This window comes from Hydra vulgaris, chromosome 12 (genome assembly GCF_038396675.1).
Source record: "Hydra vulgaris chromosome 12, alternate assembly HydraT2T_AEP".
Classification (NCBI taxonomy): domain Eukaryota; kingdom Metazoa; phylum Cnidaria; class Hydrozoa; order Anthoathecata; family Hydridae; genus Hydra; species Hydra vulgaris.
In genome coordinates this window covers 43,599,581-43,627,172 of record NC_088931.1, presented here as the reverse complement: position 1 = coordinate 43,627,172, position 27,592 = coordinate 43,599,581, and the positions used below count along the sequence as shown (strand labels likewise).

The following is a 27,592-nucleotide window of genomic DNA, read 5'->3' as shown; positions in this document are numbered from 1 at the left end:
TTTTAAATGCGTTTAACTGTATATATATTTCTAAAATATCTGGAAGTTTAAATGGTAATGTGTCTTACTTGATGGTTTTGTGAAAAGAATGTATTTGCTATTTTCAATGTTCAAGGAAAGTTTGTTGGCCTTCAACTAATCGCTTAGCTCTTCAAGCTCCTGATTTACTGTGTTAAAAATAGTTTTAATATTTGAGTGGGTGTAGAAAGCTTGGGTGTCATCTGCAAAAAGAATAAAATATAGACAAGAATAAAATATAGACAAGAAAAAGCGAAGGACCTAGAATAGATCCTTGGGAAACGCCACAAGTAATACTTTTAAGGGAAGTTTAAGTTTTATTGTAATATAAAGCTTGTTTCCAATTGTTTAGATAGCAACTAAACCATTTTAGATTTTTTTTATACCATAATTACTAATTTTGTATAGAAGGATCTCGTGATCCACTGTATCGAACGCCTTTGACAAATCGATAAATACTCCAAGTGTATATTGATTTTTGTCAAACCCATTCAAAATTTGGTTAACTAACTTTATTACTGCATGTTCAGTTGAATGGTCTTTTTTAAATCCATATTGGTTATTAAAAAGGATATTGTGATTTTGGAGGTATGAAAAAGGTCTGTTGTACATTATCCGCTCTAGTACTTTCAAGAAGCATGAAGGTATGGAGATAGGTCTAGAGTTTGATAACGTAGAGTTTTCTCCTCTTTTATATATCGGAACTACACAAGCTAATTTTAAGTGCTCAGGAAAAACTCCAATATTTAATGAGAGGTTAGAGATATACAACAGGGGATATTCAATAACATCATTAACTTCTTTAACCACATAAGAGCTTATTTCATCGAGGCCTGGACTCTTTTTTGATTCCATTTTTTTAAATGCATTTCGAAGCTCATTAGAAGATCAGTCAAACTCGTCCATTACAAAGTCCACTTCTTTTAAATATGATTTAAATATCTTTTTACTTTGAGTTATTTTATAAGCTAGTGTGTTTCCGATGTTTGTAAAATAATTGTTAAAACTTTTAGCAACCTTTTTTGATCATTAATAACAATGTTTTTATTATCGATATTTAAATGGTTTGGCAGGATATTACATGGATCAATCTTTTCCTTTCCTATTACTTCTTTTATAACATCCCATTTTTTTTATTATTATTACCAATTTAATTTTAATACTATTTTTATTTATTTTCTTTTTTCATATATATATTATTTTGTTTGGTATCGCATCAGGTTTGTCTTTGCATATTGAATTAGAAGTAGAAAAGATTGGAAAATGATCACTTACATCGGTTTTTATGATCCCACTTTGAGTGTTATATTTTAAAAAACTATTAGTAAAGATTTATCTATGAGTGTTTTAGTTTGATGAGTAACACGATTTGGTTTGTTAACTAATGGTAATATACAAATTTGATAAAGAATATTTATTAACTTTATTATCAGTTTTTATGTCTAAAAGGTTTATATTGAAGTCCCCCATTAAGTATAGTTGTTTGTTTCTTACAGTTTCTAAATACTGTTCTAAATATTTTTCAAACAATTTTATATTACTACTAGATGGTCTATATATTGCGGTTAAAAAAATACTGTGTACGTTTTTATTATTAATCAGTTCTAAGGTTAATGACTCGCATTCTTCACTACGATGACTAAGATTTTCTGCTTTTTTAAATTGCAAATTTTTCAGACAAAGTTAATGACGTAAATGATGGTTGCGTTGAGCCTATATAACAAGATACTTTCTCAACATTACAGTAACAAGACTCAATATTAATATCCTTAAAAAGATTGATATCAGGATCATTATTTTAATTCAAAAGTTGTGTATTTTTCTTATCAAAAATCTCAAAAGTTTTTGTTTTAATTTTTTTATCAGTCATTTTTGTTATTAAATTTCTATATTTCTTTTATAATTATAAAATTAATAATTTTACTTAATCATAACTTTCTTGGTAGATACGTTTTTTAGTTTAATAATTTCATCGTATACCGACATTTTTTCCATTTTCTCTTCTTTGTTTTGCCTCAATAAACAACTTCTTCCTTATAATTGCTGTCTCTCGAGAATAGTCTTCATTGATGTAGATGTTTAGTCCCTTTTGACGATGAGCTTCTTTTAGAATTTTAACTTTATCTTTATATCTTAGTAGTTTCATTATTATAGTTCTCTCACACAGTCGTAGTCATAGCCAAATTAATTTCCTGATTCTGCAATCAAATTTACTTCTGATATTGTGGTTAAACTGCTTTAATCAGTGTACTATATAATATAAAACTTAAAGAAGATAACGCAAATGGCTTCTAAAAAAATAGATTTTATTTAAAAAAAATTTATTTTAACCATTGGCGGTGATAAAACTATATTTAGTTCGATTCAATGCTCAGCGACACGGGACGTAAAAAAGACGTCATTTAAACGTCTTTGAAACGTTTTGAATGTACTTAGAACGTATTAGACGTCTTTTGAACGTTCAAAAGACGTCTAATTTTAACGTTCTTAAGACGTTTTTTGAACGTTCAAAAGACGTCTTAAGATTTATGAATCGGATTTATTTATTAAAATTCAAGTAAGGAAAGAAAGGAAAATAAGAAAAAAAAATGCTGTTAAAAATTTTTAAAAAATTGCCTCGTAAAAAAATGTTGAAATTTTGAGTTTATAGCTATTTATAGTTGCTGAACAGTTTTTAATAATTTATTGCTTTTACCTGGGAACTTATTTGAAAGGTTATCTGATGTTTTGTAGATTAGATTACCTAATGATTTTAAAAGTTAAAAGTAAATAATTCTTTAAATTTACTGTGAAATAAGTTGAAAATGAGCTGTATATACGAATAACAGTTATAACTTACTCTTAAATGATTTATGGTTTCAGACAACTCTTTTATGAAAAGATTCAATTTAGTAATTTTCATTTTGAAAAATTTTAAATATTTACTAACTAAAAATAAAAATTAACTTTAACTATAAAAACTATTTCCTTTTATATAGTAATTGGAAGGTGGACTAAGTACAAATTTGCAAAGCAAAAAAAGCAAAGCATGCTGGGTGCTCAATAATTAAAGGTGCTTCCTCTTCTTGTTAAATTTTTTGTGATCATAAATTCAATTAAAATTATTCCTTTTTTAAATATTTTAAATTTATTTTTTTCGTAAAACTTTAAGTTAAAAAACGGCTGATTATATTCAAAGTTTTTACTTTTTTATAATTTCCATCACACATTTCTTTGTAAAGTAAAACCTAGCCGGGCTTACTAGGTAGTAACGTACTAGTTACTACCTAGTTAGTTAGGAACTTATTAGTTATAGTCTTACATTTTCTTCAAAAACCATTTAACTTATAATTAAGCATTTAGCTTTTAATCCTTGTTTTAGGCTTATACCCGGTTAGACATACATTTTTTTTTTTTTTTTTGATAGTAAAATATTTATAATAATAACACACTGACCATATTCCAGTAATATAAGAGAGATCCAGTAATATTTAAAAATGTATATATTTAATTATTAAAAGAAACCTAAAATATTTATAAACTTTTAATATTAAAAAGAATTTAATTTAATTCAAAACCTTGATTTAAAATAATAAGATGTGAAACTCAAAACACAATTATTCAGATTCAATTAAAATTAATTAATTTATAACAAATACAATTGGATAACTTAAAATCAATTCAAGTCAAACTCACAAATAAATAAATGTTTTAATAAAAAAACGGGGCAAAATATAATTTTTAACAAAACGTTATTACAATTAATGTGAAAACAGTTTGCAAAAGTTGAAAAAGGTATAAATTGCTTTTAGAGTAAACATTACTATGCGTTACTTATCTTTTATAACAAATATACAAAAATTTTCTGAATGTATTTTTTTGTTGAAATATTTACACATAGCGAGCACAGATATCTGTAAAACGTCTGTACGTCGACACATCGACGTTGCACGTCTCTAAGACGTCTTGTGGATATTGTGCTTCCGCGTTATAATAAATAAGTTATGTTGTTATAGTTACCTAATATAGTAATTTTGAATTTATTTAACTAAATAATGAATCATAATAATAATTTTTATAATTGATAATATTTATTTATAATATTAATAAGTTATTATTTAATTAATATAACATCAATATTTTTATAAGTAATGTTTACATAAGTAATATTTATAAGTAAAATTATATAAGTAATATTTACATAATACAGTTTATTTTAACTGACGATATATATTGCTTCTTTATATAACACTTTATGTAATCAAAAACTTTGTTATTACTAAATGTGAATTTCTAGTAATCACTACAAATGCTTTCATTATCTGCAAAAATACAGATACAAAAAGATAATACAAATAAAGTTGCAAATAATGATAATATGCTATTATTAACTACAAATAAAAAGTATTGAGAAGTAATATTAGGACTAAATAATGAATACGCTAAAAGGTAAAATATATACTTTATTCTATAAGTAAGAAGAATGTAAAAGTTCGTTTTTAAGTTGATCTACAGAGTTTTTTTTTTATTTACAATATTTGAAAAATTTTTTCATAAATACGGCCTACGATACGTTATCGAGTATGATTTATTTTAAGCATTATGCACAACACTTGATTGTTCCACGCAAACAACTTTGTTCTTCCAAATTTTAATTTTAAATTTTATTTTGGAAAAATAAAGTTGTTCACTGAGAATCTTTTGGAGTATTTATGGCAAGTTTTACTAAAATAGGATTCAAATAGGAAAGGAAATAATAAGTGGGGGTTAAAAATATTTTGTAAATTTTTTAAAACATATTTTAATTTTCAATTATTCTTAAAAGACAACCACATGCATTCATTTTCAATAAAGTAGAATATCAAACAAAAACTTATTTTACTAAAGTTTAACATCATATTAAATTATTTCAAAATCACGCAGACTAAAATTAAAAGATTATATACAATATAAAAAGATTTAACGTTTTCCAAAGTAAAAAATTTTGAATCAGTTGACCTCGACTCAATCGCTTTTGAGTAGAAGTCAATCGATTATATGACTTCAACACTTCAACATTCTTAGATGAGAGAAAGATTGCTTGGCTGTGCAAATTGTCAATTTTAGAAAACATTATTGAGACTCTTTTAGTGTCGTTCAATATATCAATTATAGTTGTGATTGATGTTATCTTGTTAATGTTCATTTTACATGTAATATTATAAGTTTCCTTAATAGACTTAAACAGAAAGAGTTCAGCTTTCAATTTATCGCAAACTTTATCCCTTGCACAAAAAAATTTTATAATTTCTAAAACTTTTAGAAATTATGTCAGTATCACCATTTGAAGTGGACAATAATAACTTTTCTAAAGCGATTGATAATTAGATTAAACAATCTGGAAACCGTTCATTTAATTGACTTTCAATAATGTCAAATACCTCGTAATAATGAGCTCGCTAATATTCCATCCCCATTTGTGATTGTTCAGAGAATTATCATCATATCGAGAAAGAGTTAAACGTCAGCGAGGCAAGCAAGTATGAGGTAAGGTATAACACAAAATTCAAGTAATGGTTTAAAACTAATTTCTGACCGAATAGATGCATATATGAACATTTGATAACATTATTATTAAAGCAATTGTTTGAGCATCTACTTCAGCAGATGGCATTTGTTGAGAGACTGTAGAGCACTACAATTGCAAACACATCATAAGCCGAGCGAAGCTTGAAATATAATTGAAATGAAAATAACTTGTCAAGTAAAACTTCTGAAATGTCTCGAGTTTCATCGCATATTATAGAAAAAAAAATTTCTCAGCACATAAATTGCTATTAGTTCTATCATCTCGTTAACAATATCAAGAGATATGTACTTGACATGTGTTTGACAGTCTCAATAGAGGTAGGGGAGACCGGGGCTAGTTGCAACAAAATTAAAAAAACTGCATTTATCTCCTTAAACTTTAATATTTTTGAAATTTTTTTTTCAGGGTTATAAAATAGATCTTAGTGACATGTTAATCCAACATTGATAAGTATAATATAAAACTTAGTTATTCCGCAATAGTGAAACAAAAATGAAAAAAAAATTGTTGCAACTTACCCCGCGTCGGGGCAAGTTGCAACAGTGAACGGGGCAAGTTGCAACACATTACTTTAAAAGAATAAGCCTTGTAGAGTTCACAGAAAAATTACTAGTCAATCTGTAATTTCTATTTGGCAACAAAAATTTTATAATTACAATAAAAGAAAGTTGTATTTTCCTTGAGTTGCAATACATTTATTATGCTAGACTTCACATATACCTGACTTGTTTAGTAAGACAAGAGGAGTATTTAGGATATTTAAGTTCTGTTTTTTTCTGTTTTTAGGATATAAAAACACAATAATATTTTGTTTAAAAAACAATTTTTTTAATGCAAAAAATTACATTAATTCCATTTTAATTCACCTTTATGTTTTTCTTTTTGATTGTTGATGTGGAAGTATTAGACTTTCTCTTTTAAGAACTAACTTTTTTTTCAGCCATAAGTCGTTGTTTTACTGGAGTATCTGTAAGAATTTCTGCATACTTTCTCTTTGATCTAGTGAGTATTTCTTTCCTAGGTTGTGCTTTTGGCAGAGGTCTTACATTTTCTGGGGAAAATTCTAATGATGCCAGAGATGGAATTGCATCTGAGATTGAAGTTGATATACTAATATCAATACCTGCTTTAGATTGAGTTTCTGGACGATCAGTAACAAATGATGGAGCAAAATCTGCATCTGAAAATATATCCTTATCATATGGGAATATTCCTGCCACTCTAAAACCAGATGTTATGTTTTGTTGTGTAAGAGAATGCTGTAAGGCTATTTTTGCAATTCCTGGCAAATCATATATACTCATTGTTTTTCCTGGCCATTGTTTCATCCATGAGTCTTGTGCATTAGCTACGCATTTTTTGAATGGTCCGAATACAGATCTATCTAGAGGTTGTAACTTATGTGAGCAATGAGGAGGGAAGGAAAGCAAAACTATACCATTATCTTTACACAATGTTATTAATTAAACAGATAAATGAGACTGATGGTTGTCTGAAAGTAATAGCACAGGACTTTCTTTTGTGGGCTTGACATGCCGAATAAAGTGGTTTAAGTAAGTAACAAAGCACTCTTCATTCATCCACCCTGACCCATTCGAAGCACCAATGCATTCATTTGGTCCATCACGAATAAAGTGATCAAAAAATTTCTTTCTCGGAAATAGAAACATTGGATGGCACACTATTACCACATGCATTTACAGCTTACACCATTGTCACTAGTGTCCCCCGTTTTTGAAATGTTAATGCTCCAACTTGCTTAATACCTTTACAAGCAACTACCTTGTTTGGTTTTTGCACAGTGGTGATACCAGTCTCATCAACATTGTAAATATTAGATGCAGAAAAATGATTTCTATCTAAAACATCTGATAATTTTTGAAAAAATACACCTACATTAGCACGATTAAAACTAGTTGCTCGTGCAAGACTTGTTGCTTCTGGAGTTCTGATAGACAATCCTGAATGTCAATTTAAAAACCCTCTCATCCAGTCAGGACCAGCCATTGAAAGTTTTAACCAAGATTTTGGAAAATTAAGGTTATACTTTATAGCACATTCAAATGCAAGTTTTCGTGCTTCATAAGGTGATAATCCAAAATAAATATCAGAAAAAGAGTTGAGTAGTGGATTCCATACTTTTTTGCTGATGCTCTAATCGATATTTCTTTTCCATCAATAACATGGTTTGCTGCCTCTATTACCACTGCTGTTGGATAAAGTCCTTTTTCAGTTTTTCTCTTATAAGTTCTCATTTACAATTTTTACTTAAGCACAAAATAACAGTTTAATTGAATAACAATAAAATAAAAAAACATTAACGTCATTTTACACAACTTAACCTACATCATCATTTATTTATATATGAATGATTAATATATCTTTGCATATATTTATAAATTTATATATATATATATATATATATATATATATATATATATATATATAAATTTATATATATATAAATTTATATATATGTAAATTTATACATAATACACATATATAATATATATATATATACATATATATATATCTCTCTATATATTTATATATATATATATATATATATATATATATATATATATATATATATATATATATATATATATATATATATATATATATATATATATATATATATATATATATATATATATATATATATATATATATATATATATATATATATATTATATATATATATATATATATACATATATATAGATTTAAAACAAAATTTTATGATAAAAATAAGTTTAAAAAAATTAAAAAAAATAAATAAAAGCTTATATAAGTTGTATATGTATATAATATATATGAAGCGTATTTATATATATATATTTATGTATTATATATTATGTATATATACATATATGCTATATGTATATTATGTATATATATATATATATATATATTTATATATATATATATATATATATATATATATATATATATATATATATATATATATATATATATATCTATATACATATATATATACATATATATATATATATATATATATATATATATATATATATATATATATATATATATATATATATATATATATATATATATATATATATATATATATGTATTCATGTATTATATATTATGTATATATATACATGTATGTAATATGTATATTAAACATAATATACATATAAAATACATGTATATATACATAATATGTAATACATACACATATATACATATATATACATATGCTTTATATATATTATATACATTTACAATTTATTTAAACTTATCTTCATCATAAAATTTTTGTTTTCGTTTATATTTGTTTGCGCTGTTACATAAAAAAGGCGTCCATTATTTTAGAAAAAACGAGTTAAGTGCGTAAAATCAACAAAAATCCCGCAGCTAATTTATGATTCAACTTACCCCAAGCAATTTGATGCAACATACCCCATAGGCATCATTATCACTCTAATCATTGTATATAATTATTTTTATTGAAAAAAATTTTTTTCTTTTGACTTATCGTGTTTGAAAAAGATTTTTTTAACTTACCATAACTTTATTATGGTTATATACCTCTAAGTTTAAAGTAAAACCCAAAAAAACTTTAAAAACAAAATTTAGAATTTTATATCGAAAAAAAAAAAAACATCAATAACTTTTGAAATTTTTATTGAATGACTGTTAATTTTTTACTCCTGACGCGTTAAAGTTAGAGTTATATTATTTAAGAAAAATTTAGGAAAAATATACAAAAACCATTCTTTAAACCGCATTGTTGCAACTTACCCCTGTTGCAACTAGCCCCGGTCTCCCCTACATTATCTTTACTCCTCAAAAATATACGCATTTTTGAAAAAGGCTTTACTTTGAAAAGAATTTCACTTTGAACTTTTTAATTTTTTAAATGAATAAAAAATTTCAGGTCATGCCTAGAATTTATAAAATAAAAAGTGAAACTCCACTTTCTTTAGAAAATATTTTGGAAGTTGCTGTAGCCGAAGTGAAAAATGAGATAAGCCTTAGAGAAGCAGCATACTCAGCTGACCTTTCTAAGTCTGCACTTTATAGATGTATGAAAAAATAATGTCTATACTCAAATGCTAATCTTCAACCAAATTATCAAAGTTCTATGATTTTCTCTGTTGCACAAGAAGAAACACTGAGCACTTATCTAAAGTCATGTTCTGATATGTTATATGGCCTTACAATAGTTCAAGTAAGAGCTTTAGCTTTTGAAAAGGCTCAAGCAAACAAAATAAAATCACCCTTGAGCTGGGTAGAGCAAAAAAAGGCTTTTCGGGATTGGTTAATAGAATTTTTAAAAAGAAACAGTGAACTATTTATGAGGAAACCAAAAGCAACATCACTTGCATCTGCATTCAATCTCTATACTATTGATAATTTTTTAAACAAGTTATAAGAAGGTATCTTAAATTCTAAAACAACATCATTTAAATTTTTAATCTGGATGAGACAGGTTTTACTACTGTGCAAAAAACTCATCCCGTCATTTCATTAAAGGGAATAAAGCAAGTCGGGCAAGTAACATCTAGAGAAAGAAGTAAACTAGAAACAGTGTGTGCATTGTTTCTGCAGCTGGTGTAGTAATACTCCCTGTTATTGTTTTACCAAGAAATTTATTTAGAAACCCACTAATGAGAGGAGCACCCAAAAGTTCTATTGGATTAGCCAATCAATCTGGGTGGATGAATGCTGAAATATTTATAGATGTCTTTAAGCATTTTGTTAAGTTTGTCCGCCCAACAGCCAATCACAAAGTTTTATTGATCATGGATAACCATGAAAGTCATCTTTCGCTACAATCACTTAAATATGCACAAGAAGATCATCTTTGAATGATGACTTTGCCACCATATACCTCATATAAGACACAGCATTTAGATAGGTTTGTTTTGGTCTAATAAAAACATATTTTAATGCAGCTACCTATAGCTGGACGCCTAGCTGTCCAGGACAAGCCATTACAATTTATGAGGTGGCCAGTTTCATTCGAAATGCATAGGAAAAATTTTCCATACCAACAAATATTATGTCAGGATTTCGCGTCATTGCGTGGCTTTATGGTAGACATGCATATGGTGATGATATTTTTTTACCATCAGTTGTTACAGATAGAGATGTGCCTCAAGAACCATGCCATGAAGGCTTGTGTGCGAAATAGATTACAAGTACTACTCTTTCAGATAACTCAGGTTTGGGTGTGCAACATGAAGCAGTAAAAGAAAACTCCACCGTATTTTCTCATGAGATTGTACGAGTTTATCAAAGGTATTTTAAACTAAATATTCCTAGTTCAGGTTTTTCTTAAAATTTTATAGATAACACATAAACTTTATAAATTAATGCAAATGATCAAAATAAGTTTCTTGTACTACAGTTTAAATAGTTTAATATATAGTTTGAAGGCACCTTTTCGTAAGATTTTAAGACGTGGAAGGAAAAAGGGAAAGTGTATAATAGCCACATCAGCAACAGAGGTTTTAAGAATAAGAGATAAAGTACTAAACAAAACAAAAAAAGGTAAAAAAATTGTCCTTCCAAAATCATAGATATAAAAATTCAATGAAAGCGAAGAAAAGCATATTACGTAAATCAAGTACCTTGATGTAAATGTCAACAAAATAACGATGTTTCTGCTAACTGCTACTCACTAGAGTTTGAATCGGAAACCACTTTTTTTGCATTATTCAAAATGTGAGTGTCAGTGATTATGTTCTTTGTAAGGTTTGTAGTAAAATTACCATTTCTTATTATGTAGACATAGTGTTGAGAGAAATAGATAAGGATTTTGATGTAGAGGTCAGCTTCCTAAAATGCCAGAATAAGGAAACTTCTAAATTTGTCAAACCTAGATTTAATGACATTCGCAGTGTGAATATTAATGATATAAAAGCAGCCCTCAACCGCTTGTTGGAACAATATTAAGAACAAAAGCTGAAATCATTTTCCAATTGAACTTTGGCATATTAAATGTGAAATAGCTTCTTTTTTTTTTAACAAAGAAATTTCAATTCCTAATATGTAGTTTGACGGATTAAATGCATTGGCTATTTGTTTTATTTAAATTAAACTTAAATTTGCTATTTTTACGCATCTTTTGATATGGACATTAAACTTATGACATGCAAATGAAAGTTGTAACAGACAACAATGATGTTAAACACTGTTGCCACACTTTAAAATAATAAAATAAGAATTATTCTCTGGAATAATTGCTACACAGTCAGTTTCCATCGGAAATATTTATAGTATTTGCTTTAGACAACCATTAATGCATGGTTGCAACACAAGTAAAATAGTAAAATATCAATATTTACCAATTAAGTTATTAAAAATTACTAATATTATATTGGCAATTAACTAATTTATTAAGAATTACGGACAGTACATTATGTACAGGTATATCAACCTGTTTTTTTTATTATTATTATTTGTTTTAAAGTTTATTTTAAAGTTGATAAATTTTATTTCAAAAACATCAAGGTTCCAATTGAATAGATATACATTCAAAATAATTTTTTATATAAAAATTATGGTTTCTATCCTATTCAAAGACCGTTTTATATTTAAAAGCCGTATTATTTTTTAAGGCCGTATTCAAAAACCGTATACTACTTTAAGGTCGTATTTTACGGCCGTATATGAAGGCTTTTTGGGGTTTGCACATTCTTAAACAATGGCAAAATTAAATTTTTTAAAAAACTTTTTAAAAAAATATTTAACAGTTATCAGTGTTTTATATTAGATTATATATATCATTATATACATCTTAGATTAATCCAATGAGTAGTTTAACAAAAGCTTGTTTAAAATGCGACAAATAAGTTTGCATTCAATTGTGCATAAAATTCTGCATAAAATAACTGTTATTCAGGAGTTATTTTTCGTTAATTGGAAATTTTAAAAACAAATAAATTTTTAAATAATGTGAAAAAATCATTTATTTTTGTGTATTTATGTATTACATATATTACATAAATTATGCTACAAAAATATAAGATGACTTAAAAATATATTCACGACTAGAAATGTAATTTATTTTGATTGATTAAATTTTTTAACCAGCTGTTATTGCAGTTTTTATAGTCTCAGTTTAAAAACTCAATAAATGAAGATGATTCCGATTAGCATTTTTTTCTTTCTATTAAACAATTCTATAGTTAGCTGAATCCAAAATCTCACTCAACATGACCATTTAGTTTCATTTGTTGTTGTTGTTGAGTATCTCTAAATACCAATTTAAAAATAACTTATTTATCCTTGAATAAATTGAGCTATTTAAAGTTTTGAATTAAATATCGAATATTTCCAAAAAAATATCAATAAAACTAAAGGTTTTTTTTCCATCTTTAAAGCGAAAAACGCCTCAAGAGGCGAACAAACTTGCCTTAATTATATTATTATTTAATCTAATGTCAAATATGAAAACATTGCTTGGGTAGTGCTAATAAAAGTTAGCTTGAATCTCTAAATCGTTAACTAAAGACTTGTCTTTATCGTTAACGGATGCACATCTTATAGTTTTTGTAGACCGCTTTGCTCATGCCAAGTCTTTTTTATGTACAAAGAAAGCTCCTATTAAATGCAAATTCAGTTTTTGTATAAGTAAAACTAACTCCTCATTAATCGTAATTGCGTAATAAAACAAATATAATATTTTAAAAAATGATAATTTTGTTCGACATTTTTTCAAAAGAGTTTCGGAATTTTTTTTTAGAAGAGCTTGAAGAACCCATTTTTTTAATGTTTAATTGTTAATATAGTTTTTCACTTTTAAAATTTTAAAAGTTCTCAATTTCTTTTTACACAATACTTTCAAACTTATAAACATCTTATAATTTTTATCTCAATGCTGTTAGTTATTTCAGTTATTTATAACCATTTATCTCAGTTACATAACTTTTAAACATATAGTTAATACTTTATTTCATTTTTTAAATTTATATTTTAATATAAACTTTTTATCAAAATCAATTATTAACGCGAATAAATTCTGCGGATCTCGGCGACAAACTTCTGATTTTCTTCCAGTTTCCGTATTCTTTATTATTTTTACAGAAATTGTATTATTTTATAGAAACCTTTTTTCTTTATTATTTTATAGAAATTTTCGTTTGCAGTTATTTCTTATTTATATATATTTTAAATATTTTATTCAGAAAACAAATTTGTACAAAGGTTGTAACTAAGAAAACAATAACTCTGATTTAACACTTCCCAGCAAACATTGTTTTTGTGGATTTGCCGTCAACCTATATAGGCATTTTTTAACGGTTCATTAGAGTTTTTATCATCGGTTACTTAGTGGACCATTAGTGGAGCCGCTATTAATGGCAAGCCGAGAATTTTTCCGGCATATTAATAGTGGCTAGTGGACCATTGTCCACTAAGTAATCAATGAGCATAACTACAGTGGTCCGCTCAAAATACCTATATGGTCCACAAAAATTTTGCTATAAAACATTTACTGGATTGGAAGGTAATATACGGTTCCCCCAATATATATATATATATATATATATATATATATATATATATATATATATATATATATATATATATATATATATATATATATATATATATATATATATATATATATATATATATATGCGTGTGTGTAAGTGTTTAGTTTACAAGTTTTAAAACAGGTCAACTTTATTTTGAAGTCACTAAAAGTTCATTCGTTTTATTTACTTTTTAAAGATTTTATTTTTCGCTGGGTCCCGTATATTATATAACTTCTTTTCTCCCAAATTATATCCTTGATCATCTGGGATCTCAAAAGAACCAGAGTTGTAATATAGAGATTTAAAAATTTACAATCTTTTTTATTAAAATCATGGGAAAGCAGTTTAGTAAATTGTAGCCATGTATGGTCAACCATAACATATATTTTAAACATGACATATATTGCAGCCATATATATGAAAATATATATTTGTACTTTATTTATATTTACATAATAATGCTTTTTTTTAATCATTGTCGTTTTTTTAGTTTTAAAAATATTATAGTACTTTTTTTAACAGAAATTTTGTGGGTCTTCAAACGAAGGTAGCGATGTAGTGGTGTAGCACTCGCTACACTACTACAGTGCTACCAAGTCAAATTATTCTGAAAAGCAGACGAAAAATTTTTTTAACGTATATAACTTAGTATTACCCAAATCTAAAAAGGTGTTTATTTAAAGTGTTGAAAAAAGTTTAACTTTCTACTTTACTTTTATACATAAACACATTAATTAGTAATTGTAAACGCTTTGACAGAAAATATGGCAATGACCATATGGAAAATAATAATTTTTTGGCAACTTCGTTATTATTAAGGCTAGAAAACATTAGTTTTATCGACGATACTCTAGGACGTTATTAAACATTTGTTTTTAACTTTAAAAGTTTAATGCGGCTCTATTCAATATGATTCAAGATTATTCAATTCTATAAGAATTAAAAATTATTTAACATTAAATATGAATTTTTTAAAATAGTTTATCACAAAAAATAAAAATAAAGAATTTAAAGAATAACGATAGCAAATCTTTTTATTATTCCCATTTAATAAAGTTAATATACCTGTATTAATACAATTGATAATGTTACGAATACTTATATATTAACCCAGGTGAATTTATTAAAGAAAAATAAATGACAAACTTAAGATATCCTGACCATAAACAACCAGGTGATTTTGCAATCTTCAAAAATGGAACAATGTTTATGAGAAAAAACGAGTTTTGTTCTAATTTTTTTTTTTTTCATATAAAATAATTTAAAACCCCTTTATACTGGTCGCCATGACTTTATAAATAAATTCATTTCCAATAACGAGGAAGCAACTACATAATAAATATATTTTAAAAAAAGGTTTTATTTATAAATAAATGTATTTGCTTAAGTAATTATACGCAATGAAAAAAAAAAATTATTTTCAAATTACTAGCATATGCTAACTAATCTTTCGACTATGTTTGTTCCGCTTAATTTACGTTGTAACTAATTTTTGTTTTTATCAAAGTAGATAAAATGCAATTGTCACAAGATACATAAAAGACGTTTGCGATTTTCTTTTCAATATTAAATATCTATCACTCACTTATTTATTTGACCCAAAATAATTTGATATGGCATTATTGTTTAAGCTTTTAAAACTGGCTGCCGCTTGCTAGTTTGCCTTTGAATAAAAAAAAAATTGCGATTTACTAGAACCTCCTTCTTATAAATTTATAATCTCATTACCCATTCAGTTGGTAATTGATTAAAACATTTATCGCAGTTTACGTTTTTATCGTACTTTACGTTTTTATCGTAGGTTACGTTTTATAAATAAAAGGTTATAAGTAAATCTACTAAGGTGTTTACGACAAGTTGCAAATTATTCTTTTTAGAAAACATGCTATCTTAACTAGACGTGTAAAATTATTCATTCATAAAATGTTTTAAAATTTTTCAACAGATAATATGGAGACATTTTTCAGCGAATTATTTATTTAGTCTGATACATGATTTTGTGTGATACATTAATGAAAAATATTTAAATATTGCAAGAATGTAATTAAGTTAATCATTTATTATACGATTAACTAGGACTCTGTTGTTGGATTCTGTTGGTGTCAAAATTATAAGCATAAAGTTTGGCTAATCAAATTTTATAGAAACTGTTCTTTACATTTAAAAAAAAACCAAATATTTAAATTATTTGTTTGTATAGATTATGCATCATCTCTTTTTGATAACGTTTTCTGTAACATTCGCTGCAACATTTGCTGCAACATTCGCTGCAACATTCGCTGCAGGTATGAAAAGGAAATTGCATTCTTTACATATGCTAAATATTTAACATAAATCATTTTAGAACTTTTTAAATAACTTTAATTTTTTGAAATTTCGTGCAATTTTTTTTCAAATAACTTTAAAAATATTTTTTTATTTACATTCAGATGTTAATTCATGCCGGTTGTATGTTCGCTTTAATGAAGACTTATTTCTATCAAGCAACATTAGAAATTTCAATTCAACAAAAATAAAAGAAGAATGGGTCATTACAAAAAAATATGTTGAAAATGTTAATTTTTCTGTTTTTTTTGAAGAAGATCGTACTAAAAAATTCTTAGCAGTAACTACTGGAAATAAAATCAATTTTATTAATGCATCAGCAAATAACATTTGTAAGAGTCATCTTTTCAAATATTTATTTTAATTTATTTTTTCGTTATTTTGCTAGGAGTGTTGTATAGCGTAGTCTTATAGCGTTACATATTTTCTAAAAGACTTGGCTACACTGTACCGTACTTTAGCTTCCCTTAATTGTATTTTAGCTACACTGTACTGTACTTAAGCTACACTGTACTGTACTTTAGCTACACTGTACTGTAATTTTGCTACACAGTACTGTACTTTGCACTATAAAAACAAACTTTCTCATTTTTTAGATAACTCAATCTAAGTAATGTTTATTTGTGCAATTTAATTTATTTTTTAAAATGCCGCGAGTAAATATTACTTGTAGTAAAATAAGCTTAGGTTAAATTTACTCATCCTAATAAAGATTAGATTCATCTTAATGATGCAAAGATTATTATAGATATATTAGATCCATGTCTAAAAATAACTTTCAGACAAGGGACACACTTCAAACATGAGTATGTTTATGTTACAGAAGTATTTTTAAAGATCTGTAAAGCTTAAAAAATTTGCTCATTCAAACAAATCAGATTTGAACATACTTACGTAATAAAAATAGTAAAAACAAACACCACTAAACACCCATTTTTAAGCACCCATTTTTAACAACTAAAGAAATAAATATTGTTATAAATATTGAGTTAGCGGCTTTTTATTCTTTTTTAAAACGAGTATGGCATCAAGCTTTAATATGTAGAACATCATCCTATTACATAAGATCGTTGTCTCTACCTATTTTATTTGAGTTAAAAAACTTGCACACATTTTATGTTTAATTCAAATGGTTTTACATTTTCATGCTGTATTTGGTATGTGTTTGCTAAGGGGTCGTCCATAAAGTACGTACGCCAAAAATTTTGAAATTTGACCCCCCCTCCCCCCTGTTGCCATGCGTACTTTTATATCCCCACCCCCCTTAAAAGTACGTACGTTTCTCAAATACCCCCCTTCCCTCAAATATCCCCCCCCCATCCCTCCTTTTTTTTTTTTTCTTAATTAAAAAGTTTAATTAAAAAAAAAAAAGACGGAGGGTACCTTAGATACTTTATACTATCCCAAAGCTCTTTGCTTACGCATTTTAAAAACGTCTTTAAGTATAAATGCAAATAATAATTTAAATAAATTCAAAATTTATCAATGTAAGTGTGTATTTGGGCGAAAGGTTTATGCGGCGGCAATAGTCGACGGAGTACCAGGTTCGATTCTCGGTGAAATCTAGGAAAACTTTATTTGTTTTTTTAACGAATCAAATGTAAATAAACTATACTTAAGGTGGACGTTTTTTCAGGCACCCCTCTTTAGTAAGTAAAAAACCAGTCTAAGGTGAGATCAGTAATATTGAAAACAAAGGGTAAAACCCAGTGGGAGGGAGCAACAGCAAATTTTGTGCCCTTTTACTATTTTAAGAAGCTTTTTATTTTAGCAAAACCTAGCGGTCTTTAAGACGCCATTGACACATTTTTTTTGGGGCGACTCCGTCCCATCAACCACGGCCCTCAGGTCTTACTCAGGGCCAGTATATAAGGGCGGGCATGTGTGCATGGGCCCCCTCAGGATTTTTTGATGTTTTGATTTTTGATGATAGAACACTTTCACACAACGTGCAAACTTAAGTTTGTTAATATGCCAAATGAGGTGGCCTTGCAAAAAATTTGGATGGCGGAGGCCATCCAAATTTTTTCCAAATCCAAAAGTTATAACCATGCAAAATTTACACCCCTCTCATTTTGGGGGTCGGGAGGGTAAGCGTTTTAAGGCTTTTTGTTCACAGGCCTCCGCCATCCCGATATTTTGCAAGGCCTCCTCATTTGGCATAGGAATAAACAAACTTAAGTTATGAGTTTGCACGATGTGTGAAAGTGTCCTATCTGGAACATCAAAAAATTCTGAGGGCGCCCATACATGTGTGTGCATAGAGGAAAACTATACCCTCTACTTCATATACCATACATCTTTTTATGTTGGCAAACTAGAATCTTTAGTCAGAATGTAACTTTTCTATTGATTAGCTGGTTAATTGTGATAAATTAGAAAATCGAAGTACGTACTTTTAAATTGAACCCTCCCCCCCCCCCCCCATACGCTTTCGTACGCTTTTTGAAGACCCCCCCTCCCCCTATGAGCGTACGTACTTTATGGACGACCCCTAAACCATAATACTTTTATGCATGTATTAAAATATCATGTTACAGCAAGCACATACTAAATACAGCATGAAAATGTAAAACAATTTGTTTAAATTTATTTTTATTTAACATTTTTTAAAATATGAAGGAATGAAGGACTTTCACTAATATTAAAAAAGTGTAAATAGAAAAGTATAAGGTAGATCACCTTGTTCATTTACACAAACGCACATATCGGATGTTTCACTGAAACATAACTTACCTTCTCCACCCGTAATCCATTGTACCAAATACCTAACTTCTTGTGAACGCAACTGTTTATCTGAAAAAGTAATATCTTAAAGAGCAGGTGGAGTTTTGAAAATAGTCAATCTCAGGTACACCTTAAGCCTGTGGTCAACCAAATCTGGCGTACACTACTGAATCCCTTGGGAAGCGTAAAAACTTTGATAAGTTATTGGAAGAATAGACTACGAAAAGGAAACTGATGTGTCTTATTGGGTGCCCTTTTATATACCAGAATGGAAACCAATCTGTTAAAAAAAGTTTTGGTAACTATACACTACTGATTTATATAGCTGGCAACTTTAATAAATGTGATGCCAAGCCACAATGAAAGAAATATCACTTATGGCAAATAGACCGTGATCTAACTTGAGTTACACAATCTAAATTGTCTTGTCATGACATTGTTTTAACAAATTTCCCACAGATTACAGAGCACTGTGGAAAAGCATTTAACTAAGAAGTTCATACCTCCTTCATTTCCAATGCGTGCTTATCTAGCCAGAGCTAGCATTGAACTTCTACCCTCTAGGTTTTATGTTTTTTTCCCGAACTTTTAAAGTTTGAAAAATGATAACTTTTGAAACAATTATGGAACAGAAAAAAATATTTTACTAAAATGGAGATGCAAATTGTTATAAATTTTTAGTTGTCTAAAGTTTTTCAATCCAGCACACAGTGGGTCAAAGATGAGCAAAGCCCTTCAAAACCAATTTTTATATTGGAGTAATTGTAATTGTAAATGTAATCTAGAAACCCCCACCACTTTAAAACTGATATAATTTTTTCCTTACTGTGATTTTTAAGCTCAGTATATCAGTTTTTCTACAAAAATGGCTATATTTTATTTTTCAAATATTTTTGAAAATATCAAAAATCATATAAAAATGAAATTTTAGGGCCGCAAGACAATTTTACAACTTTTTAATTTCTTAAAAGTTTATATTCAGGGCCGCCGAGAGCCTTCAAGCCGCCCGGGATAAAACCTTAATTGGCGCCCTTATCGATTTCGCTTCATATATATACTTAGCATAGAAGCAAAAAAATACATTATGCCTTTATAGCTGTTTTTACTTTATTTCATTTTTTGCTAACTAACCACAGCGTAAACAAATCCTAATTTAAATAAATTTTCGAGCTTTTTTCGAGACAAAATTATAAATTACTTCATCATATGACAATGATTTCGCGAGATCATTTTCAATAGACAACATCATAAGATTTGAAAGTCGCTTTTGTCTCATGGTGGCTCTGAATTGGTTTTTTATAATCTTAAGTTTACTAAAAGATCTTTCACCCTCTGCAACGGATATTGGCATTGTGTGAATGATGCGCAAAAGTATGCATATCAACGGGAAAATTGGTTTTAAGCCTTTGGAATATATTTGATTTAAAAGATTAAGAGAGTTGCCTTTATTGAACAAGGAAGATGCCTTCAACCGGTCAAAGTGACAAACTTCCTCAACAAGATCATCTTCTTTAACGTCATTTAAATAGAATTTCGCAAGTTGACGAGCTTTGTCATCTTGTGAAGAAGGGTCTTCAGACTGAAGCCAGATAAAGGAAAACTGAGAAGAAACCTTTTTCACCACATTAAACCTTGATTGAATTTGTAGAATTATGTGGTCCAATGTCACGTTGAAAATATTTACTTCAAAATTCTTTTCTGTATCGTCGAGGTAGTGGGCTGTATTTGATGGTTCCTCGAGAAATTTTTTCACTCTTCTTGTGCGTTTCACTTTAAATTCTGTATCAAAGCCTAGGTTTCCAGCCACTAGCTTTGCTTCAGTCAAAATACAGTTCCACGACGAACGAATGCGACCTAGGTCATCTAGAAGTTGTTGAATGAGGATACCTTCTTCTTCTATGGCGATTGACTCCGACTAGAGACATTGACTAACACCATCTGTATTTTGCAGTGTCTTATACCAAATGGTCAGGAGAACGACTGATTCAATTGATTTAAAATATTTTCCCAACGATTTCGCTTGATTTAGCATGTCCGCAGTTAGGTCAAGTTGATTAACGGTTCTATTCAAAGTAGCAATGATTTTTCGTGGTTTTTTCACTAAAAGTTTTACAGCTGCAATGTGGGCTGACCATCTAGTATTTGAGAGCTTGTGAAGTGATAAAGCAGTTTTTTTAAAAAGAATTTTCCATCTTGCTGGGCTGCAACTAAAGAACACGTAAAGGACTTGGATATTGCCAAAAAACGTTTTGATCATAGCGCAAGACTCAGCAGCATGAACTCCAGCTAAATTTAAACTATGCGCACCGCAAGGAATGTATAAAGCGAACGGATTTTTTTCCAGTATATGAGCTTGGGCTCCATTATAGATTCCAGCCATTTAAGAATAATTGTCGTATCCTTGGCCTCTCATTTTTTGTAAATCGAGATTCACTTTCGCTAAAACATTGCAAATTAAATAAGCAATATCTGCACCTTTCATTTTCTCTATATCTTCAACGCAGAGAAATCGTTCTTTAACTTCCCAAATCATCTTACCCGAGTTGAATCGCACAAATTGAAGAACAAACGTGATTTGCTCGGTGTGAAATGCATCTGGGGTCCGATTGGTAATTGTTGTAAAATATACGGCATCTTTTACTTCTTTCACAACTGCTTCTTGAACTAATGTAGCGCATTCACCGATGAATTCGCTTTGTAATTTCCTGGAGAGAAAGCGAGCTTGCATTCCGGTTCCCTTATTTTGATGACGAGCAACTGTTTCAAAATGATTCTTTAATGTTTTGCTGTGACGAGAAATAAGTCCAAGGCAACTTAAAAAGTTCCCTTTCTCGTTCTTCTCCATCGACGAATATTGCCCTAAAACAATAATTTCTACGTTAGTTAAATGTATATCATAGAAGTTCTGTAATAATAAAGAACTTATTCTTAATTATTTAGAGTTTTGGCCTAGAATATTTACCTCTAAATGATAAGTTTTGAGATGCTAAAAACAAAGTTGCATCTAAAATACAACGAAGTATTTCACGCCATCTGGCTACTTCCTTTCCTAGTGCCTTTTGGATCTCTGAGTCAATTCCGTGCTGATTGACAAGAGCTGAGTGCAAAGTGTTCCAGTTGAGATAATGACTTTGATGAACTGGGTTGTTATGATGACTTTTGATACGATCACTCAATTTTCTCCAGTCATTTTTTATTCCTCCATTCCAGCGAAGAAAAAGAGATCGATCCCCATTGGATCCGGAATTTTCACATCCAAATAAAGAACACGGGAAACAAAGAAGAGAGTTAGACGATGGGCTCCATATCAAATAATCTCTTTGAACTTTTTCTCCATTAGGCAATGCAATGAAAAGAACTTCTTTTGGGAAGGCTCTGTTATTGAAAGCATCTCGTGGGAAACCATAAGGTAAAGTTGACGGACCTTTTTTGATTATTTCTTCTTTTTCTTTTTGCTCAAGAGCCGATGGCAAAAGTGCTGGGTCATTTTCAACGCCTGAATTAAAAAAAATGAATTAAAACTTAATATTTATTTAATTATTTAACTATTTTAAATTATTGTTTGTGTAAAAACCTTTATTTTCTTCTGGTTTCAATTCATCATTAAAACTGTCGTCTGTTTCATTTTTCCACTGAACCCAGAGAATGTAGATCAACGATATCCTCAGCGCAATCATCATTATCATAATACGATAATTCTATTGTTTGTTCTGATTTATTTAATTCGGCCGACTTGAAAAATGATTAATTATTACTCATAAATTGTTTCGAAAATAATATATATATATATATATATATATATATATATATATATATATATATATATATATATATATATATATATATATATATATATATATATATATATATATATATATATATATATATATATATATATATATATATATATATATATATATATATAGACCTATATATTTCTACTAACTCACCTTCAAATCAGTATTTTGATTAGTAGAAATCAGTATCAAATCAGTATTTTGATTAGTAATCAAATCAGTATTTTGATTAGTAAAACCAACATAATTCTTGGAGCGTTTGTTTATTTTTTTCACATTCTTTTGGCCTTTTGGAAGCCAATGTCCTATTTTGGGCTCCAGAAAGTTTTTTACGATTCATTATTAACAGTTACTGTAAAGTAACTGTTACATATAAAGTATTTACATCAAAATAATAGCATAGCCAACTACGCATCAAACAACTCATCAAAAGCCAACAACTCATCAAAAAATTATAAACTCAATCTCGAAAAGCTAATGTCATAAATCAATAGTTAAATATAAATCATGAATTACCATAAATAAGTTGATCGTAAAGAGTTGAAAAATATTTACTATTACTTTCTAAATTCTGAATAGAATTATTTCTATATTGTATTCACAGTTTGTTATTGCTAATTATCAACGTTTACGTTTTTTTTACTTTAGTCTGATGAAAACGAAAATCTCAAGGGACATTTTTAATTTAATAGCGTGTAGAGTACGAAATGAAGAGTTCGTATTTTAAAATTTTTTTGAGGAATTAAAAATAATGATATAACGCGATCAATATATACATTTCAATTATGGCATTTTAAGATTAAAAAAACTATTTTTATTTTACTTCAGCATCTGGCGCCCCATCGATATCTGCCGCCCAGGACAAACTGTCCCTTTGCCCCCCCCCCCCCTCTTGGCGGCCCTGTTTATATTAGTCCATTAACATCATATATTAAAATAAGAAAAATACGAAAATTTATTTTTTATGCTTGCTTTTTTTCAAAGTATTCTTCAATAAAACCCCTTCAAATACGCAACAAATTATTTTTAACACTTACCGTTACACTAGCCGAAAAACACTAGGCCGCACTAGGCCGCACATATGATCTACTTTAAATTACACTCTCATATATAGATAAAAATTTACAACTAAATTTTCTGAGCTCAGCTAAGCGCAGTAGGTGCTAGGCTTTTTATTATAAATGATATCCTGTTTTAGGTTTTGCTTTAAAAACTAAACAAGACCCATAAAGAACAGTTTCAATCATTTAATTCTTGTTAAAATATTTTTTAAATAGCACTTTTAATGATATTGTGAAAAGTTTTGGTTACGGGGTAACAAAATTTTGGGGCTTATTTGTACCCAGCCTCCAATCATCGCAATTTTTTGCAAAGCATTATTATTTGACATAAGTATAAACATGCAATGTTTGGAGTTTGCACCATGTCTGGAAGTTAGCTATCTCAAACACCAAAAAATGCTGGATCCGTCAATAAAGAGAATATTTATTATTTGTATTTATGTATGCAAGAAGTTTTTATTTATGTAAAAGGAAGAGTTTACTTTAGTAAAGAGTTAAAATTAGCTTGTTTATGAGAAAAAAAGGTTTTAATTTCTTGTTGTGTTGAAAGCGAGAAAACTACATCATCTAATACTTTCAGTTTTAATGTCGTCTACGTTACTAAAGTATCCAGAATAAGAAGGAGTCAGGGAAAAGTCAAAGGCTCCAATCAAACTGAGGAGGCCAAGGGGTTCTTGATGTATGAAGTATGTCATCACCTAGATTTTTATATATATACAAAAAAATGTAATTAAAGTTCAACTTTATTGAACGTTATTTGTTTATATCCACAATATCAAGGAAACGAAAATATCTTGACAACTTATGACCACACCTACTTGTGCAATTATAACCACTCCTGAAGATCAAAGATGGCCAGATTTGATTTTCCTGATATCAATTGTCTATATTTAGACATACAAGATGTACCATCTAATTGAAAAACCATCGGGATACTCCAGGACCACCTTTGACCACCCCTAAAATGATCACCTTAGCGGTCATGACCTCTCTTGAAGATCGAATACGGCCAGTTTCAAATTCCTTTACCGCAATTACCTACATTTAGACATACAACATGTCCCATTTAATTAAAAAACATTGGGACATCTCAGGACCACTACTAAAATGACCATTTGAGCGGTCATGACCACTTTAAAGACCGAATATTCCCAGATTTAAATTCCCTGACAGTATTTACCTATATTTAGATATACAACATGTTCCATCTAATTTAAAAACCATCGAGAAACCTCATGACTACCCTTGACAACCCCTAAAATAACCACTTGTGTGGTCCTGACTACTCCAAAATTAAAATTGAGCCCAAAAATGAAATCCTTAACCCCAAAAATCTCTACAAACATGTATCATATGTCTATATTTAACTCATAAATAGTTTTGCTATTTTTAGACAATTTTGGCCCACTCTGGAGCGGTGCGCTTTGAAGGTCTTTTATGTTTTAAACCATAATTAAAGTAAAATAAGTTTTTCAAATTAAAAGTTTATCTTTTTAGGGCGCCGTTTATTCGAATTGAAATTATTAGGCAACACAACGTTTAGTATAATTACATTGGTTAGTGGTACAACAGATAATATTAGTAAAGTAATGTTTAACGGAACTAAATTTATACTTAGTAAAGTAGCAACAGTTTTTAACGCAGAGGTAATTAACGGATGTGAAGACATTTTTCCCCAAGGTATATATTTTTTATTTATCTTTTATTTTACAAATAATAATAATACGTTACTATTTAGTCGAAATTAAAACTGTTTGTGGATGTCTAACACGTCACGTTCTTTTCTTACTTTTTTTTTAATTTTGTTAAAATAAAATACAATTAAGTTAAATACACAATTCTGTTTTTTTAATGTGATGTAGAGCAAAAGTGGAAGTAAATAATTGACGATAGAATGTAATAGAGCATGTAATAGAGGATAGGATGAAAACAGTTATGACAATGTTTAATAATCATTTATTCAATAAACATTTTGCGATATAAATTCTTTTTTCAACTTTTAAATTAGTTATTTTTACTCTAATATAAAATATGCCTCAAAAAAACTTGCACGCGAAAAAAAAACATACACCAAAAGACAAGTCGCGCAGGAAGTGGCGAAAATAAAGAGTGGCAAACACTCGGTCAAAAAGCTGCTCAATCATTTAGCATACCAGTGACAACTCTTTATAGACGTGTCAACGGTATAGGTGGGACATTTGGCAGTTTAAAATTCAGTATTGCCGCATTATTTTGAATCAACTCTGGTAGATACACTCATCAAATTATCCGATTGGGACTTTGGTAGAACTTACAACGATGTCATCACTTGAATTATTGACAATTTGCTACACCAAGGTCAATCTCATCTGTTTTCCAACGCTACACCAGGGAAAAGTTAGTACAAATTTTTCATCACAAGTTAAGCATCAGAGCCGTTGGCAATATTTCATCACTCAGAGCCGCTTCTTACACGCAAGAAATAATAGGGAAAAACTTTACCACACTGCAAAGAAAGTTCGACAAAGCAGGTATCATTTGTAGAATTTTGATGAAATTGGCTTCTCTGGTGATCAAGAAAAGCAATATATAGTTTGCAGACGTGAAATGTCTGTTTAAAAATTGATGTTTAAGTGGTCCAGACAATGCCGCATACGTAACATCTCCGTCCGGATGGATGGAAGATATCTAGCATCAGCATTCGTTGTATAGCACCATCTCTAAAGTCAACTCCACAGTCAACTCGCCAACCAAACAACTTTCAATTTAACTCCGGCTATTATATGCTTTATATATTATATGCTTTATATATTATATGCTTTATATATTATATGCTTTATATTTTATATGCTTTATATATTATATGCTTTATATATTATATGCTTTATATATTATATGCTTTATATATTATATGCTTTGCAGCATATGTTTCGCATCCATTCAGTTGATGCAAATAACAAAAAAAGTAGACGTGCCTAATTGCGAAATGAAGTACCTCAATAAATATGAATTAGTCAAAAGATTGAAAGAGCTGCAGCAAAGAAACAGCAAAACAAGTTAGGAAACATGGTAAGCATGAATTTGATGATGAGTCAGAAGATAAATCAACCAACAACAGCGACTCCAACAACAACAACAGCAGTAAACCAAGTAAAGTGTAAAAAGAGAGAACCTTCAGCAAGTCAAAAGGGTATCAGTACAAAAATTCAAAATGCAAAGTTTGGCATTGTCAAACATGCATTCCAAAGCTATATATAAAAGCAGCAAGTTTTATTGCACTAAAAAGTGCAAGTGGCAACTCAACTTAAAATTTTTTTTTTTAATTTTTTTTAATTTTTTTATTTTCTCTGAATGCAATATAACTTAAAATAAAATAAAATTTAATGATAAGTATTGATGTAAAGAGTGGTATCGTTTTACTAACAAAAGGAAAAGTTAAAAACTAAAAGAATTTTTTAAAATAAAATAGAATTTGAGATACGTCATAATCAAGTAACTGTTTTTTAAGATACTTTAAATTGAAATTGTAGTTTTACTATTATTTAGGAGAAATGAGTTTCATAAATGTGGCCCGCCGTATATTATTGGGAAATTGGATTGTTTTAACAAAGTTTTTGG

At 28.5% G+C, this 27,592-nt stretch overlaps 2 protein-coding genes across 3 annotated transcripts in view; one reads left to right on the top strand and one right to left on the bottom strand.

The window, feature by feature from the left end:
• LOC136088756 (adhesion G-protein coupled receptor D1-like) overlaps positions 1-27,592 on the top strand; it is a 136,641-nt gene that overhangs the window by 6,713 nt on the left and 102,336 nt on the right. The window contains exons 1-4 of one of the 2 annotated variants that reach the window (XM_065813374.1): positions 3,572-3,792; positions 16,286-16,370; positions 16,515-16,742; positions 25,493-25,675. In XM_065813374.1, coding sequence (XP_065669446.1) covers positions 16,289-16,370; positions 16,515-16,742; positions 25,493-25,675 — 493 coding nt within the window. In that variant the 5' untranslated portion in view covers positions 3,572-3,792; positions 16,286-16,288. Of the gene's footprint in view, positions 1-3,571; positions 3,793-16,285; positions 16,371-16,514; positions 16,743-25,492; positions 25,676-27,592 lie in introns of those variants that run through there. The other variant, XM_065813373.1, reaches the window with a different exon arrangement.
• Positions 20,530-23,554, bottom strand: LOC136088755 (zinc finger MYM-type protein 1-like). The gene is made up of 4 exons (XM_065813372.1): positions 23,088-23,554; positions 22,712-22,869; positions 22,100-22,633; positions 20,530-21,996 (listed from the first exon to the last, which is right to left on the bottom strand). Exons 2-4 carry the CDS (start codon positions 22,821-22,823, stop codon positions 21,518-21,520), a joined length of 1,125 nt encoding a protein of 374 aa, XP_065669444.1. The 5' UTR covers positions 22,824-22,869; positions 23,088-23,554; the 3' UTR covers positions 20,530-21,517.